The sequence below is a fragment of the Anarhichas minor genome, unplaced genomic scaffold (genome assembly GCF_050575085.1).
Source record: "Anarhichas minor isolate MPS153535 unplaced genomic scaffold, ASM5057508v1 ptg000033l, whole genome shotgun sequence".
Lineage (NCBI taxonomy): Eukaryota > Metazoa > Chordata > Actinopteri > Perciformes > Anarhichadidae > Anarhichas > Anarhichas minor.
This window is the reverse complement of record NW_027466479.1, coordinates 13,852,723-13,869,050: the sequence shown is the minus strand read 5'-3', so window position 1 is coordinate 13,869,050 and position 16,328 is coordinate 13,852,723. Positions and strand designations below refer to the sequence as shown.

At 43.0% G+C, this 16,328-nt stretch overlaps 2 protein-coding genes across 4 annotated transcripts in view; one reads left to right on the top strand and one right to left on the bottom strand.

The window, feature by feature from the left end:
• The window catches only part of LOC142965140 (uncharacterized), a 282,605-nt gene that overhangs the window by 91,021 nt on the left and 175,256 nt on the right, over nt 1–16,328 (top strand). The gene's annotated exons all lie outside the window — the stretch shown is intronic.
• On the bottom strand, nt 629–11,175 carry arpp21 (cAMP-regulated phosphoprotein, 21). Of its 3 annotated transcripts, XM_076105431.1 has the most exons (21): nt 11,044–11,175; nt 10,345–10,437; nt 7,079–7,241; nt 6,790–6,949; nt 6,620–6,658; nt 6,468–6,533; nt 6,241–6,349; nt 5,895–6,033; nt 5,327–5,464; nt 5,142–5,241; nt 4,944–5,039; nt 4,819–4,856; nt 4,665–4,721; nt 4,259–4,449; nt 3,234–3,374; nt 3,011–3,129; nt 2,795–2,869; nt 2,534–2,677; nt 2,208–2,310; nt 1,353–1,447; nt 629–1,207 (listed from the first exon to the last, which is right to left on the bottom strand). In XM_076105431.1, exons 4-21 carry the CDS (start codon nt 6,943–6,945, stop codon nt 1,043–1,045), a joined length of 1,971 nt encoding a protein of 656 aa, XP_075961546.1. In that variant the 5' UTR covers nt 6,946–6,949; nt 7,079–7,241; nt 10,345–10,437; nt 11,044–11,175; the 3' UTR covers nt 629–1,042. The 3 variants fall into 3 exon arrangements, with proteins under 3 accessions (XP_075961546.1, XP_075961545.1, XP_075961544.1); XM_076105430.1 differs by lacking the exons at nt 7,079–7,241; nt 10,345–10,437; nt 11,044–11,175 and having other exon boundaries at nt 4,819–4,841; nt 6,790–7,000; XM_076105429.1 differs by lacking the exons at nt 7,079–7,241; nt 10,345–10,437; nt 11,044–11,175 and having other exon boundaries at nt 6,790–6,999.

Here is a 16,328-nt window from a genome sequence, read left to right as displayed (position 1 = left end):
GATTGAGTCACTCGACATGAAATCAAATGGCATACATTTTAATGATCAGTTAATTGTTTTGGCCATTTTTATTGCAAAAATGCCCACATTTTTTTTTTACCAGTTTCTTTACCAGTCAGCTTCTTAAATATTAAAATGAGCTGGTGATTGCTTGCTAAATTTGCAAACGGGAAACCAGTTAATTGTGAAATGTTCTGCAGATTAAAAGAGGGAATGGAACATGAACCTGCAGCGTGTTACATGTACACCTACTGAGAGTTTCTGAGCAGAGGGGGGTGCTGAAGTCTCAGTGAGACTCTCGTCAGTGGTGTGATTAGTTTATTTGACTGCATGAAAACTCTTAGTCTCCTAATAATATCAAGATCCCCTCATACTAAACGCCCTTAATGATCCACCATGTTCATGTAAAATTGTTCACTTGCTTGTTAGCTATTCAGACATTAAGGCTTTTAATGACATTCATCTCTCATTTATGAACTCAGTGGTAGGTTAACGACCCGTATCTCTGCTTTCCCACAGCGCACACATCATTTTGATTATCATGTGATAGCATGTCCTCATGTAAAGCACTTTATCTCTTGTTATTGTCCTGAGCATCATCAACATTACAGGAAACAAACAGCCGGGATGATATAGAAATGTGACATCGTCAATCCAGCCACAGTACTTTATTCTATTCACACAGTGCATTTCCTCGGAACACAATATATAATTTAATATCAATATAAAACTCCATTTGTGTATATAAATTATGCATTCAATACAGCAGCGCTGATAAATACTATTAAGCTTTGGTACAGTGGTACATTTCTGTATATGTGTGTATGTGTATGTGTGTGTGTGTGTGTGTGTGTGTGTGTGTGTGTGTGTGCACATGCTTGTAATGAGTGTGAACGGCGTACCCTGTGGGCGTCGTCAGGAGGAAGGCGGGTGTAGGTGAGGGAGTGTGAAAAAACGGTGTTTGTGTTAAGAATGTGTGTGTGTACGCGCGTGAGTTCACGCAGGAACTCAAATCTCATCCCTCCACCCTGGCGAGGCGTCGTCAGTACTGTGCGCTCCAGGCCCGGGCACTGAGGCCGGTGCAGCTGGGAGGATGGCAGCTGGCGTGGTGGGAGGAGGGTGGGGGGGGCACCACACAGCAGTAACCCGCCTCCCCACCAACCCCGGTCACTGCTTTACTTTGGGGATACGACACCGAAACACCTCCCTGTAGAAAAAAAAAGAAAAAGAAAGTAAAGTTGGAGTGAAGAATGTGCTACCACAAGCACTTTCAGAAGTGCTAAACGCTTCTTTCGGGGGCTGAGTTATTGGAGGCTGACGCAGAACGAGACCTTTGGGTGCTCTGTGTTTACCTGAACTATGCTACGCTGATGAGAGGCCATTGGTGAGTAGGTACCCAGCACAGCCTGGGCCTGGGAGGACTGCTGCAACCCCACAGCGTAACCTGCTGCAAACACACACACACACACACACACACACAGTTATACAAGAGATTATTAACAACATCTTTCATCAACGCAATTTGTTTAGCAAAAGGTTCATTAAGAAATAAGCCACAGGAGAGTTTTAACAGTTATTTTAGAACAAATAAGAAGAGTTCTGAGGAAGACTGGAGACAGCATCAACAAAAGACATGTCCAACAAATTGATTCATTATTTTCTGGCTGTGTGAGAAGCAGTTTTTATTTAACTTAAGAATGTAATTCATACAGTAGGAGTGGTGGATTTGGTTGGGTACATTTTAATTGATCAGTTCAGTATTGACACTTGAATCTTTATTAGCAACATTAAATAATAGCAGCAACAAAAAACACAATTTGTGCAATACAAACTATTTATTTTCCATTATTCATGCAGTGATAGAAATCTGTATATCTGTCCCGATGTCGACGCTTTGAGTCTAGTATAATTATACACATTCATTTCTTGTTATTCTGTTGACGGCCACTGATGCCTGGAAGGTGAGCACAGATAGTGTGCAGCTGGTTCAAACACATTCACTCATTAACCCCCCCCCCCGGTCTTTGTCACTGCGTTGAATAGAAGCAGCAGGAAAAGAGACCGGTTCACTGTGAGACCCTCAGACTACATCTCTGACAGTGTAACGGCCCCCTTCTCTACTGCCACGCCACCTCCTGCATCTGTCCACCACACACACACACACACACGCACACACACACACGCACACACACACAGGTGGGAAGTACCTGTTGGTTGCGCTGCTTGGCTGTGGAGGTGCTGGCTCGGTGAGACAGGCCTGCATGGGTGCTGGGCTGAGGTAGGGTACTGGCCGTAGTAATACACAGGCAACTATAGGGAAATAATGTGAAAAATACTAGCTTTAGTACTAGCTTTAGTACTTACTGTTATTTACCTTAAACTCTTTCTTTGAATGGCTAAATAAATGTGAAAGTTAAATAAATTACTTTATAACCAGAATTTAAGCTACTCAATGCAGAATTTATACATTTTGTTTTCTTAACACAGCAATGTTTAATGCATCTTATATGACCATAGAATAATGTATCTGTACCGGAGGTGAGGGCTGGCAGTAGCTGGGAGGAGGAAGAGGAGGAGGAGCTGCATAGATGTAACCCTGACTGGGAGGGTAGATGGGCGGGGCTTCACCAGTCGACTGACAGCTCACATGAGCAAACTGCGAGGAGAGATCTTCAATCTGTCGGTGAAGAGAAAGGAGGTCAACACGCACGCGGACGCCCGTACACATACACATACACGCATGCTGTAAACGCACGTGTGCGCAGCAGTTGTCAGACTGTACAGAGATACATACTGTGGTGTACGGCTGTGAGGGAGTGACAGGCAACATCTGTGGAGCGGTGTAAGAGACAGACGAGTACTGAACCACCTGAGAGAGACACACATATGGGGACAGAGATAAGGACACAGGCAGCGACATGTATGCAGTCTGATCCTGTCTTACATGTCAAACACGTCCTGCTGAGTGTGTACATGTGTGTGTGTGTGTGTGTGTGTGTGTGTGTGTTACCTGCTGCTGTTGGTGCTGAGGGGGAGGTCCCTGCAGCTGGGTCTGGCTCCTGATTTGCTGCTGACTGTCCGGAGGGTTGTACACAGCAGGGGTTCCATCAGGGTTCATGAAAGGCTGCCCTAAGAGGTCAAAGGGTTGAGTGTGATAAATGTGCATGTGTTGTGTATGTACTCTTGGTGTGTGTGTGTGTGTGTGTGTGTGTGTGTCTGTGTGTGTTACATACCGGTATGTGGGTTCACTAGTATGCTTCCTGGCGGGATCCCGTTCACCATGATGTAGGTAGAGTTAGGAGCCGGCTCATCTATGATGGGAGGAGAGGAGGGGAGGGGACAAGTGGACGGCAGTCTGAAAAGAGAGATGGAGCCTGAGAGAGAGAGAGAGAGAGAGAGAGAGAGAGAGAGAGAGAGAGGAAAGTAGAAGAGAAGTAAATATTAGGAAATAAAGAGGAAGAGGAAAGAGCTTTATTCTCACGGTACAAAACAAATTCACATTTCAACATCTTAATCTGATAAAAAAAAAACGAAACACTCCGCCCCCGCATGTGCTAAAAAAAATCATAGGAACATTACTGCCACAGATTTAAGGACATTTGCAAAAGAAAGATCCTAATTGTTATGGAGCACATGGTCTGGTCTCCTTCCTTCCCTTAGGAAACGACTACAGAGCATCAGAGGACCAGCCGCCTCAAAGACTAAAATATAGTATATATATATATATATATATATATATATATAAGTACTCTAAATAACTCAGTGATTTATTTATCATTGTAGAATTTCTTCTTATTGTTGTCGACTCTTATTTATTGTTATTATATAGTTTTTAAGGGACGCGGGAACCAGGGCAGATGCACTTCCTTGCATTTGAATGTACAACTTTACTTTTTAATGTGTATGACAATAAACTTAAACTTGACATACTTAGCAATGATGTTCTTCCTGAATATGCAAAGAAGACTGGAGGTGTTGTGTGAAAATGTACAGCTATGGTGTGAAGGTTCGTGGATCGAGATTTTCACACCAGAAAGAACTTCCACTGCTTTTTGTTAATTAGATGATGCTGAATAAAGAACAGACATCATTTATAAACAGCGTTTTTTCCCAAGTGTGGTGTGCTGACTAAATCTGCTAATAGGTTTGCTTGCCCAAAGGTAGAAGCGTCTCTCCCTCGACTGACTCAATTTACACCTTTAAGGTGCAGCAGAGAAGTGTTAAAAAGTCTCTAGATGTTATTCTGAAAGAGACGCACCTGAACCACGTGCGTCCCAGCTGTGGCTGGCGGCTTGGCGGGGTTTCAGGGCCGGACTCGTCCACTGGTAGGAGGAGTCAGAGTCTGTGCTGCTCCAAGGCCGGGGGTCGGTGCTATAGCGACAATCCGTCTCGGTGCTACTTTGCCTGCTGCTGCCCGTCCAGCTGGAGCCGGAGCTGTCACGGCTCCCCCTGTGAGGCACATCCACAGTTATCCTACAACCTTAGTACTGCACACCTGCTGATATGCCACTGACATAAATCATCTATCGGTATGTGCAAGATTTCTAAGAATCTTAAATGAAAAAAAAAAGAATCTAGGTCTTCATTTTGTTCCCACTGCACATTCAGGCTGACCAGATTAAGATGATAAATGACTACACGTCTGTGCAGACAGAGCTCTCTACCTGAAGAGCTGCCTTTTCCTCTGGGTCTCGGCAGATGGATTGTACTCCTCCACAGCCCTGCACACAGAACACACACAGACGTATATTAATGTGCTCATCTAAATAGAAAAAGCTGAAACGGCACTTGGAGAGAATGTACTGCAGGCAAGGTTACCTGGTTTCTGCATGGGCGCTCTCCTGGGTGCAGGGCGGCTGTAAAAGTACAGCCGAGAAATTAGTGGGTCTCCTATATGTCTCTATGTCATATCTGCCAGTCTCTCTCTCTCTTCCCTGTCTCACCTCTTGGTTGAAGATTCGGTCTCGTGCTCGTTGGTACTCCTCCTCTCTCTCCTCCATTGACTTGCTTTGCTTCTCCCGTAAGGGGTGAAGTCGGGTCTGTAGGGAGGGAAGCGAGAACAGGTCAAAACGCTGATAGGATACGATCAATGTCAATTATAGAGGGAGTTCCACAGAGACAGGTAGCTATGGAGGACAGACCTGTTCATCTGAGCTGTTGTCTCTCTTCAGAATAATTTTCCACCGGTGGATCTCTTCTTTCTTGTCCTTGTGCACCTCGTCCAGAAAACGCTGCTCCGGTCTTAAAAAACAAACAGCCGTCGTTACCTCTCAGTAAATGCTAAAAGGCGAGGATCTACATGCGGAGAAGCATTTTGTAAGCTTACATGCGGGTGCTGCTGGTCCTGTTGATGATGACAGACTTGCCTGTCTGGTCCACATTGTGCTCCATGCCAAAGTAGGCCGCCACCCGATGGACCAGCATACGATGGTAGGACGACATGTGAGCGAACTTCTTAAAGGGACTGAGATGTGGGAAGACAGGATAACAAAGATGTGAAACGGGGAAGAAAAAAGGGAGGCAGAGAAGAAAGCAAATAAAGAACGAGGGAGGAAGAGATAGAGAAGGAGAGAGGCGGCACAGAAGGCAACAGAAGGAGGGAGATTGAGACTGGTTGCAATTTATTTGGCTCAAGTTCAATTTAATCCCCAGTGGCTCAAACACACCCACGCTAACATAACTGGCTCACTATATTGATCAATACACAAAATAAGCTGTATCGACAGAATTATAATATACGAGCTGGAAACATATTTCAAATTAGCATTAAACCATATTCAGTCTTTAATAGGATTTAGCAGGCATACAAGTTTAATTTAAACAGCTAGACAGCTCAATGAGGACCCAAGGTTATGTAGTCTCCTTCACACACACACACACACACACACACACACCTATCGCTGGTGATGAAGTCGATCATGTCCTGCTCCAGTTTAAGCAGCATCATGCGGTCTCTGGGGTTGCTGTTGAGGGTGTCGACGATAAACTGGTGCAGGTCTATGCCGGTGGAGTCAGTGTACTCCACGCTGGACTCTGAGAGCAGGATGTGTTACAAGACAATACAAATTAAAATACGGGGAAAAAAAACGCATTGCAATATTAAACACCCAAGAGAACAACGTCTAAATCGTAGCACTGAATCACATTTTATTACATTTTATTTGCTTTCTCTCGTCTCTCTTTTATGAGATATCAATCACACACACACACACACACACACACACACACACACACACACACCTTTGGACAGTGAGTTTTTCTTTGGATCTGTGCTGTTCTCCTGTTCTTCCTCGTTACAGGAAGTTATCCCGTAATGGCAGCTAGATGCAATGTTTGTGTCTGGAGATGCCTGCGAGGGAAGAATATTAAAAAAAAGAATAATTTGAGTGTGGTGATGATGATGATGATGAGGAGTAGGATGGTGATCTGTGTGTGTGTGTGTGTGTGTGTGTGTGTGTGTGTGTTACCTGGGTTTCTTCAAAAGGTAAGGACTCCTCGCAGACAGCCATACTCCGCACTAACTTTCCTTTGGCCTGAAATACACACACAATATATCAGTATAATGCAAAAGATGTTTCACTAAGAATGAATAATGAGAGGCAGAAGTATTTTAGCTTACCTTAATTTTTTTCTTTGGTTGCCCCTGGTTAAAGTTTTTCTGCGAGTGAGGACACAATTTGTCATAAAGTGTGCATGTGAAGTGTGTGTGTGTGTGTGTGTGTGGGGGGGGGGGGGGGGGGGGTATATTGTGGTACATCATTAATGTTAGACCTATATTCTGCCGCTCACCTGCTGCTCCATCTTTTTACAGACATGGTAACACTCGTCCTCCCTCTGATTGGGGGACAGGCACGGCGGGGGGGAGGAGCAGCTGATGACGTCACATGACGTCACATCACAGGGCTTTAGGAGGACATCGGTACTTTCTACGGCCGCTTCAGTCATCCTTCTAAACAACGCAGAACAGAAACTCGTGATGCTGACACTTAACTTCCACATTTGTATATTTAACTGCTTTTTTAAAGATACCTTTGCCTACATTTGCATGAGCTTGTGTGTGTGTGTGCGCTGTTCCTACCTATTTGGAGTTGTTTACTGGAGAGCCTCACAGGTGAATGATGAGGTCATATATCCCATGTTCCCACAGGGCAGTCAGAAATGCAATTATCCTCTCCGCCCGTGCTCGCCTTCGCTACTGTTCCTCTCTCTGCCGCCTCTTTACTGGTCAATGGAAAAATAGCCTGAAGAGATCGACAAAACACAGGAGAGAAAAACAGTGTGAGTGGTCGTTGTACAACAGAAACACCACTACACTGTTTCACACACACACACCCTCGTATCAAACAGTTGCCAGAGCATAAAAGCATCGCTGCTGGAAATGACATCAAGTAGCTAAGCTTGTGTGTGCGTATTAACCTCTGTCTAGGCTTCCCAAACGCTCTCATAACTTGACAGTTAATTGCTGATTAAAATGTTTTATTGGAAGTGTGTGCATGTGTGCCGGTAACATACAGTCCTGTGCTTGGATGTGGTATTTGATCGCATATTTACATGTGTGTGTAGCTCATGTGAACGCATGTGTGGTGTGTGTGCGCGCAGGAGTGTGTCCTCGAGCTTTTCTTAGAAACAGCAGCTGTGGAGAGTATCATTTGATCCGTCAGCACTAATATTCCCACAATGCTGAGCTGAGTCTCTGATCCCAGTGGTGAGAATATTGCCGAGACCATAGAGATACACACACACACACACACACACACACACACACACAGAGGAAGTGGCATTCCACCATCTTTTCCAAAGGGCCCACTGCATTCAGCGGGGACACATACCGCTGTAACGCAGAGCTCAAGGGGACACTTATTCCTGCAACACCTGGGACAGAATAACGAGCTGAGAGGATGGCAAGTCCCATAACATGGTTATTTAACACCCGACTGGAGATAATAGCACTTAAAAAAAAAAAAAAAAAAAAGACATCTGTCAGTCCATGTGCAACCAAGGCGGTGTTTACTTCCCATGCGGCTTCAATGAAACACAAGACATAACAGCAGTGATTCCACCCAGCAGAAATATCCTTACTGTGGTAGAGAGGCGCCCGGAATCTGTTTGTGTATCACATCATAATGGGAATGTCATCGAAATTATTTGTGATACAATTATTACAATAACGGTGTATTGCTATATTGATTGATGCTTTCCAGAGAAGTTAGTTGTGTGAGGTGACAACTCCTTGAGTTGAGGGATTATAGAAAGGGACTTTGTTGTGTGATTCTGTTTATTTAGACGTTTAACAACTGGTTTGTTAATCGATCAACAGAACAGAACGGACCACCCTTTTTCAGTCATAATTCAAACAAAAATGCCATTGTCTTATATAATAGAAAACAGAACATTTTTTGAATTTTTGACTGTTGTTCGGACAAATTAACTAATTTCAAGATGTCACCTTGGGCTGTGGGAAATCATGAAATGCTTTTTTTTTGGTATTTCCGCACATTTTACAGCCACGATAAATGATTGATCTCTAGGACGAGACTCCCAAATGTGCTGTTGCAGAGTTCTTGCTGAGCTGTCCTTTAGCCAAACAGACCAACTCCACTGTAACCGACCCTGACCTGAGACATCACGGAAGGGAGGGGCAAGGAAAACACAGCACAACACAAAAATTGTGTATTAAATAAGATAAAAGGAAAGCTGATATTGAACTGTACTAGAGCTGTGAATTGAGAGTAACACCAGAGAACGGGAACATGGAATGAGCCGGACAGAGAGGGAAAAGAATGATGTGGAGCAGATGCACTACAGAGAAAAACAAGATGAATGGGAGGCAAGGGAAGCAGAGGATGAGGAGAGACGAGGAAACCGTCAGCAGGGACTTTAGAGGTGAAGAGGGGTGAACGGAGACGATGGAGAAAGAGGGAAGTGAAGAATTAGTGACAGAGAGGCTTGCAGCACGGTCTGTCTCCGGGCTTTTCAGCCGACGGCCGTGAAGAGGGGCATTTGAGTGGAGCTACCCAGTTTTTTTGAGCTGAGCGCTGCAGAAGCGGCCGGCCGCCCCGGGGAGAAGGTGTGACACGATCATTAGCGCGTGACGGATGGCGGCGAGAGGCAGGGAGCGCCAGTACCCGCTACATCATCATCCATCTGCTGCTCCACCCGGAGCCTCCAGCCTCAGAGCCACCTACTCACCAGGACACCTTTCTTCTCCAGCCAAAAGATGCCTGGCTCATCTACACTGACACACAGGCCGGCCAGTGGGAAAATATCCAAAAGGCTACTTTAGATGGCCATTGTCAGCTCAACCAAGTAACGTTTAGTAAGCCCAGTGTCTCCTGATTGTAATTAAGACCAATGAAAAATCTATCTCTATAATTATCAGTGGCACTTGCACCGTTTAACTCTGAAGTCTACCATTGAACCTTGTATGCTTTGTTATTCTGCCATCGCTACTTGGAAACATTTAACTGTTCATTTTTTTCATCTCTAAGGACATTCTGCTCTGCTTTCTTTCTCTCTTTGGTTTCCACCCTCCCCATTTATTGAAAACCATACAGAAAAATAGAAGTCTTCACGGCCTGTGGTCACAGAGCTGATTGTGTTTCGTCTCTCTAAGGTTGCAGCTGAATTTAAAAAGTGGGTTTCGTGTTTTCTCCCTCAGCTCGGAGCTCATTAGGAAATGATTCAGCGAGAACCTCAGAACCAGAGAGCAGATCTCTCTGGTTTAAAATAACAATTGAGAATTTTGAGGCAAACTCAAAGCATTCAGCGTTTCTTTTATATTTCATAATCTGTACAGGCTTTGCCCTGGAGTCTGTAATTTGGCTGCTTTCCTTTTCCCTCTTACACTATTTTTATAAATATACATATATACAAATATTTACATATTTTGCACCTGCATTTTTTTTACATTTGCAGCTGAAATATTGTCTTCACCTACTAGGCAGGTTTAATGTTATCTCTTTGCTGCATGCAGCAGAGAATTTAAGTCAAATAAAAACAGAGCATCGCACTATTTCACCTCACACTTTGAGACAAGCGAAGGACAAAAAAGAAAGTAGGCTAAGAGAACAAATGTAGGTTACATCGTCTTTTGAGTCATCAGCACCTGGGCAGCCACCGCAGATGTATTACCGAAGTGACTTGTGGGTGCGACAGCTGTGTCGCTTTGCAGCTGAACTCAAAACCTCAAGAAAAAACACAGCATATGTACACAACACAGTACAGAAGTGCTGGTGGTAAAGGGCTAGTTTACATAAAAAAAAAAAAAAACTGACGGCATCTTGACTCTGTGTCAGTGCGTGTGTGTGTGTGTGTGTGTGTGTGTGTGTGTGTGTGTTGCATTACCGTGACCCAGGCTAAGCTGACACACACCGGGCTATTTTTACACCCTAACCCAGGGAGTGGACCTCCTGCTCCGGGGCTTCACCGGGCTGTCAGCTGTATGTGTGGAGAGCGCGGAGGACGGAGGACGTTAGGACGGAGGATACACAACAGTACACTGTAACACCGACACGAACTTATAGCTACTGTACAGAAACATACAGCGGAATAGAGGCAACTTAAATCGCCTTTAAACTCATGTGTGTACTCTCAAACACACACAAGCAAGCGGAAATATAGAGAGAGTCAGCTGGTAAAATAATCCGTTAAAACTGACCTCTTCATTTAAGTAATGGTATACACAGTAAGCTAAATTAAAAAAGGATATATATAAACACAGAACAGATTAATGGCTCCTAAATGACCATTACCATTCATTCAGCGGTGTCGCTAACGTTACAGACCCGGGGGAAATGCGACTGCGGCGAGTTAAATGTAACCGTTATCTCAGTAGAGTTTCGGCTAATTTATAAATATCTTCCTCAGCCCCAGTGTGTTCTTTTTATCACCTTCACTCATCACATCTGGTGTGATTAATGTCGCTAAAGTACAAGAAAGAGGAAAAGACAGCAAGGAGCGTCAACTGGCGGAGTAACCGTAACCGTTAGTCAAGCTAGTCGAGGAGACGTCCTCGCGCGGGGGGGACAATGTCCGTTAGCTTACCGTGACGCGATGTCTTCCTCCCTCCGTGGGCTTCTGCCGGTGTAGCCTAGCGACCGACCGACTGCTGTACACCCGGTGTCTACAGACTGTGAGGTCCGTTGCTCCTCCTTCGCCTTTTGCCTGTCTCTGTCGGAGCAGGGGAGGAGAAGTGGTGAGGAGGAGGAGGAGGAAGAGAAGGAGGAGGAGGAGGGCCGACAGCTCTGAACCCTGAGCCACGCGCCCACACACACACGCGAGGAATGCACGAGAGCCAGCCCTCCAACGGCCCACTCATCTCTATCTCTGTCCCTGTCTCTCGCTCGCATACTGTCTGTCTCTCTTTGTCTTCCATTTCACTTTAACTCAATTCAATTTTCTTCACTAGCGCAATATTACTGCAACAGACTTCAACACTTGAGGGGACACAACAAGAAAATACCGTCTTAAAAGCTTTAAGCTTACAGTGGTGGAATGCTCATTTTACTGCAGGCAGTAAGCACAAATGAATGTGTACTTCAGGTATTTGCATTGCATGCTATGTTACATTTGTGCAATTCAGAAAGAATTGCATAGGCTACGTTTCACTCGACAAGATTTATTTGATTTATAAAGATTTTTATTAGCTTTATGGCCTTAACACGTTACGATGTTACGCACATAACCTGCACTGTTATAGATCATACTACCCAACAGTATAGGCTATATGAGATGAAAATGAGCATCCCCTTTAAGAGCTCCAACTGCATAACGCTTGCAATCACAAGGGCCCTTTAATGCATTGTGAGTACTATGATTGACCTTTGCTAGATAGTTTAAGTGCATTTTGCTTATAATACTTTTACCTAAGTGACATTTTCAATGCAGGACTTTTTACCTGTAATGTATATTTTAAATTGTGTTAATGATTTTACGTCAAATGATCTGAATAAGTCCTCCACCAATGCTCTCATGTACTGGCAGAAACAGGACATTCATGTTCAAATGAAGCCGCGATGATCAAACAGTGCAGACACTAAAAGCATACTATAGGACATCTTTGTAGAGTTTGACAGCCTCTCATATGTTACCTAGAGACCTAACATTAATCCTTGGGCTCAAGAACTGCATTTAGATTTGAATTTCATGTTATGTAAATGTCACTTTCATTTCATTACTTCATTACTTTAATATGACAGATATTATTATAGGTCATTTAATTGACAACAAGAGATGCAGAGTCAAAAACATTGCACAATATACAGACTGTATCTCCTGGCTCTAATGTACATTCATTTAATTTCTGTGTTGTGTAAGTGTAGCTTCCATCTGTACGCTTTACTTAAAGGCTGTATAGCTACACTCAGGACACTGAGCTTCTACCACCACGGTGTGCACAGGTGTGTTGCATAAAATGATTGGAGTGGGATTGGGTATTTTTTTACCTGCTTGTCCATAGTTGAACATATGTGAGACCTCAAATACATCTCAAATGAAGAGTAACACTGCATACATCTAAGTGTGCAGATATCTCTTTAATCAGTGTTTTAAACTATAAAATTGCATCATTTTGATTGGCTGATGAGTGACTGTACCGGAGCAAAACGCACAAAATATATGATATTGCATAAAAAAAGGAAATACACAAGTAAAATGCAAGTACTTCAAAACTGTATTAAAGCACTAGAAATGTACTTACATTTCATTACTGGTGATAACATGTGTATAAACTGTCCAATTTAGAGATCTTATGTGTAAAAATGATCAGAATGCTCCTTAAAAAGACATCATGTGGCATACAGAGAAGCAGACCTCAGTGTCCTGAGTGTGAGACACACATGTCTGTTTGGACTCACCACAGAGCCCATCTGAAGCTGAATCATCAAAGCTCATCTATCTTTGGTTTCACCACAGCAGACACACGTAATACGATATCTTTTTTTACGTGGATGGCATCTTGTTGAATGATACAAAGCTTTATATCTATCGCAGCCAGTTCCATTTTAAAAATACCGAAGCCATATGTGCTGGTCCAGGGACAGCTACAGCGTTGATTGCACCCATCCTTTACAAATGTAATTAAATGGGGGAGTGGCCGGATTAACCTGCTCGGGTCCAGGGGCAATAATGAACTGTTAATCTCTGATTCCTTCTCATGTAATGTGTTTGTTATGGTGTTTCACCACCGTCACTTGTTATTGATTTCATTCTCACGGTAACATACTGTCATTAACCTTCATCTGTGTGTAACTGCCGCTTCTTTTGCTTCGCTTCAGTTGCAAGAGAAATGTGGACTTCCTACGGATACCATCTTCAGGTTTCTGCAAATCCAAGACTCCCACACAGCTAATTTTAAAACTGCTTCTGTCTTTCACACGTCTCACCCTATAAACAGGTCCTGTTGAGGCCGTGCTTTATTTTCATGATGTTTAACAATACGTAAGAAGACCAAATGGGAGAATAAACTGGAAGCACAGATCTGTGAGGAGATGGGAGCATCACGTCCAGAGCAGATTCATTCTAGTTCCATTAATTCTCGTCTCATTCAGTTCAAAGTCATTCACAGACTCCATTATTCAAAGACAAAATTACACCGAGATCTCTCCGATATGTGATAAATGTAGCCTGGAGGAGGCAGACCGACTTCACAGCTTCACCCCTTGTCCCAAGATAGAAAATTACAGCTCTGAACTTTCTGAAGTAGTTTATATCTATATTGAACCAGACCCTGTTTAAATAGTTTCGGGAATCTCAGAACTGATTTCAACACTTAAGAAAAGAGAACAACAAATTCTCTCTTATTGCTTTATCAATACTAAGAATACTCCTCTTAAGTACGGCATGATACCGGATGTTCTCATTAAATTAATTAATTAAAAAACACTGTAGACCTCGAAAGAGTATGCTACTTATTAGAAGACAAGAGTTTTATCAAATGTAGCATTCTCTTATATGTTACTTAAAGGCCTAACATTACTCTTAGGGATAAAGGACTGCATTTATTGTTATTGTTGAATTTAATGTTATTTGTTGTTCTTTATTACAAACCTGCAAATGTCACTTTCGTTTCAGGTACTACTTGTTTTCAATTTAACTAAAGTTTTACCACCCCTGAGTGACAATAAATACTGTAATGACACACCAGTAGCTATTAGTTATTTTACTTTATTGATATCAAAATACAGGGTAAATACTATATAATTGAATTTAATGTAATTGTTTTGCTTTTGTGATTCTGGTGCATATATGTACAACAGGCAATACTGTACACATATGGCCTTTACTACAAACTACAGAGATGACTGAGCACCGGTCTCAGGATGTGCGTCATCCAAAAGCAAGCAGACATTGACACACACACACACACACACACACACACACACACACACACACACACACACACACACACACACACACACACACAGAGGTTTGTTATGTTTGAATGACACTTCATCGACTTAAAAGGAACAAATAGCTAAATCTAACTGGAGTCATCCACAGACAACTGGTGTGCATATAATCTAAAGATTGGCCTATGAAAGAAAGACACCAGTACACGCACACACACACACACACACACACACACACACACACACACACACACACACACACGCACACACACCTGCTGTCTGCTAGTTCTGGCGCTATGGTTGACATGTGTGTATACAGGACAGAGACTCAGTGGCGCTCATTTCCCGTTGCGAGTAGCACAGTAATACCCGCTACTGCTGTGGCTTGTTACATAAACACGCCTCATTAGAAATTGCACAGCTGTGTGTGTGTGTGTGTGTGTGTGTGTGTGTGTGTGTGTGTGTGTGTGTGTGTGTGTGTGTGTGTGTGTGTGCCATACTGTTACATCAGTTCCAGAGCCTCATTGAAGAGCAGGGATGTCTGTTTAAAGACCTTACTGGAACTGGGAGTAGAGTGGCCCTCCTCCTCTTAGGAAGGCCGTGAAGGGTAAACTTGTTGTCTGGCACAAGTGAAGATTCACAAGATTGTACGGATTAGAAATAATATATAATATGTTAATTAGTGAGCTTTAGAGGTGCTTACAGGCGAGCCAGGCTAGCTGTTTCCCGAATGTCCAGTCAAAGCTAAGCCAACCAGCCAACCAGTAACTTCTAATGTCGTACAAACATGTTTCTCATTTAACTCTCGGCAAGAAAGCAAAATGTGATTGCTTTACTTGGTTGCTAGATAGTTACTAGTTTTATGGATGTTGCTTGACTGCTAACAGAAGGCCAACATTTTTATTTACCATGACATCACAGGTCCAAAGTAACTCACACCACTGCTTATGAATCTGCCCATGTCGACACAACTATCTCCTCTGATCAGTGTGTGTAAATGTCTGTGTGTGCATGTGTGTACAAAAGATCGAGTGACACCTCAACAAGTTAAGCTCATAAATATTAATAGGGGCCTCATGAATATTCAGAGGTGGGGCTATGAATATTTAAACTCTGATGGAGCATGTGGCCGGGTGACTAGACAGCCACAGACAAGAAACAGACAAATAGACCTCCTCCTTTGCTTCTTAACCTCAGTGAGACGCAGCAGCGCAGCCTTTCTTTTAGGCTACATTAATCCTAATTAAGAATACATAATTCTCGTGATTTTGTTTTCTTGTGAACTATGGCTCAGGATAAGAGTAATGGTCTCCCTGATGTTGGGCAACAGACTTCCAGCTTCTCTATTCAAATGAGGTAAACCTGCTGAGTGGAGGCTTCTTGATTCAAATGCTGCACACTGTCCAAATCATAAGGATAATATATAAACACACATAGAAGTTTGAAAATATGGTCCAAATAAAGATACTCTACATTTAACTCAGGCTCAGTGCTTTCTTTATTTGCACTATGTTATCTATATTTTACGAGCTGTATTTAACTCGAACCGCCCTGTACAAGTTACACATTACCAGATTCATATTACAGTGCAGACTATTTACTGATTTCTATTCATACTGTACATGTTGTAGTTATATATAGTGTTAGATGCTAACATGCATTTTGTTGTACTGGTACTTACTGGGCCTCATGCAGCAACATTCTCCTAAATCTTCAGTTAAGAGAAGTCAACTCCAGATGCACCAAACATTCTTAACCATCTAAGTCTCACACAAGTGTGCTGACTGATGAATCCCACTTGATCATAAATTTGAGGCGTGTGGACAATTGTTTATTATTGGCATAGGCGACGCCCCTAAACACTAAACACAGGTGAACATACTAACCACATGTACAAGAACTGGAGCGATGCCACAAAAAAGGCTGTAAGAAGAAGAACTTAAGTAGTGAAAATAAGGGACTGTTTCCTTGCATTGAGCA

What these genes read in the sequence shown, in the direction of transcription:
- arpp21 (XM_076105429.1), bottom strand. Translation starts at nt 6,999, where the DNA reads ATGTGGAAGTTAAGTGTCAGCATCACGAGTTTCTGTTCTGCGTTGTTT. An exon ending in GAAAAACTCACTGTCCAAAG is followed by an intron (nt 6,034 to 6,240) that starts GTGTGTGTGTGT and finishes TCCTGCTCTCAG; the next exon opens with AGTCCAGCGTGGAGTACACT. An exon ending in ACTGCCAGCCCTCACCTCCG is followed by an intron (nt 2,311 to 2,533) that starts GTACAGATACAT and finishes ATTTCCCTATAG; the next exon opens with TTGCCTGTGTATTACTACGG.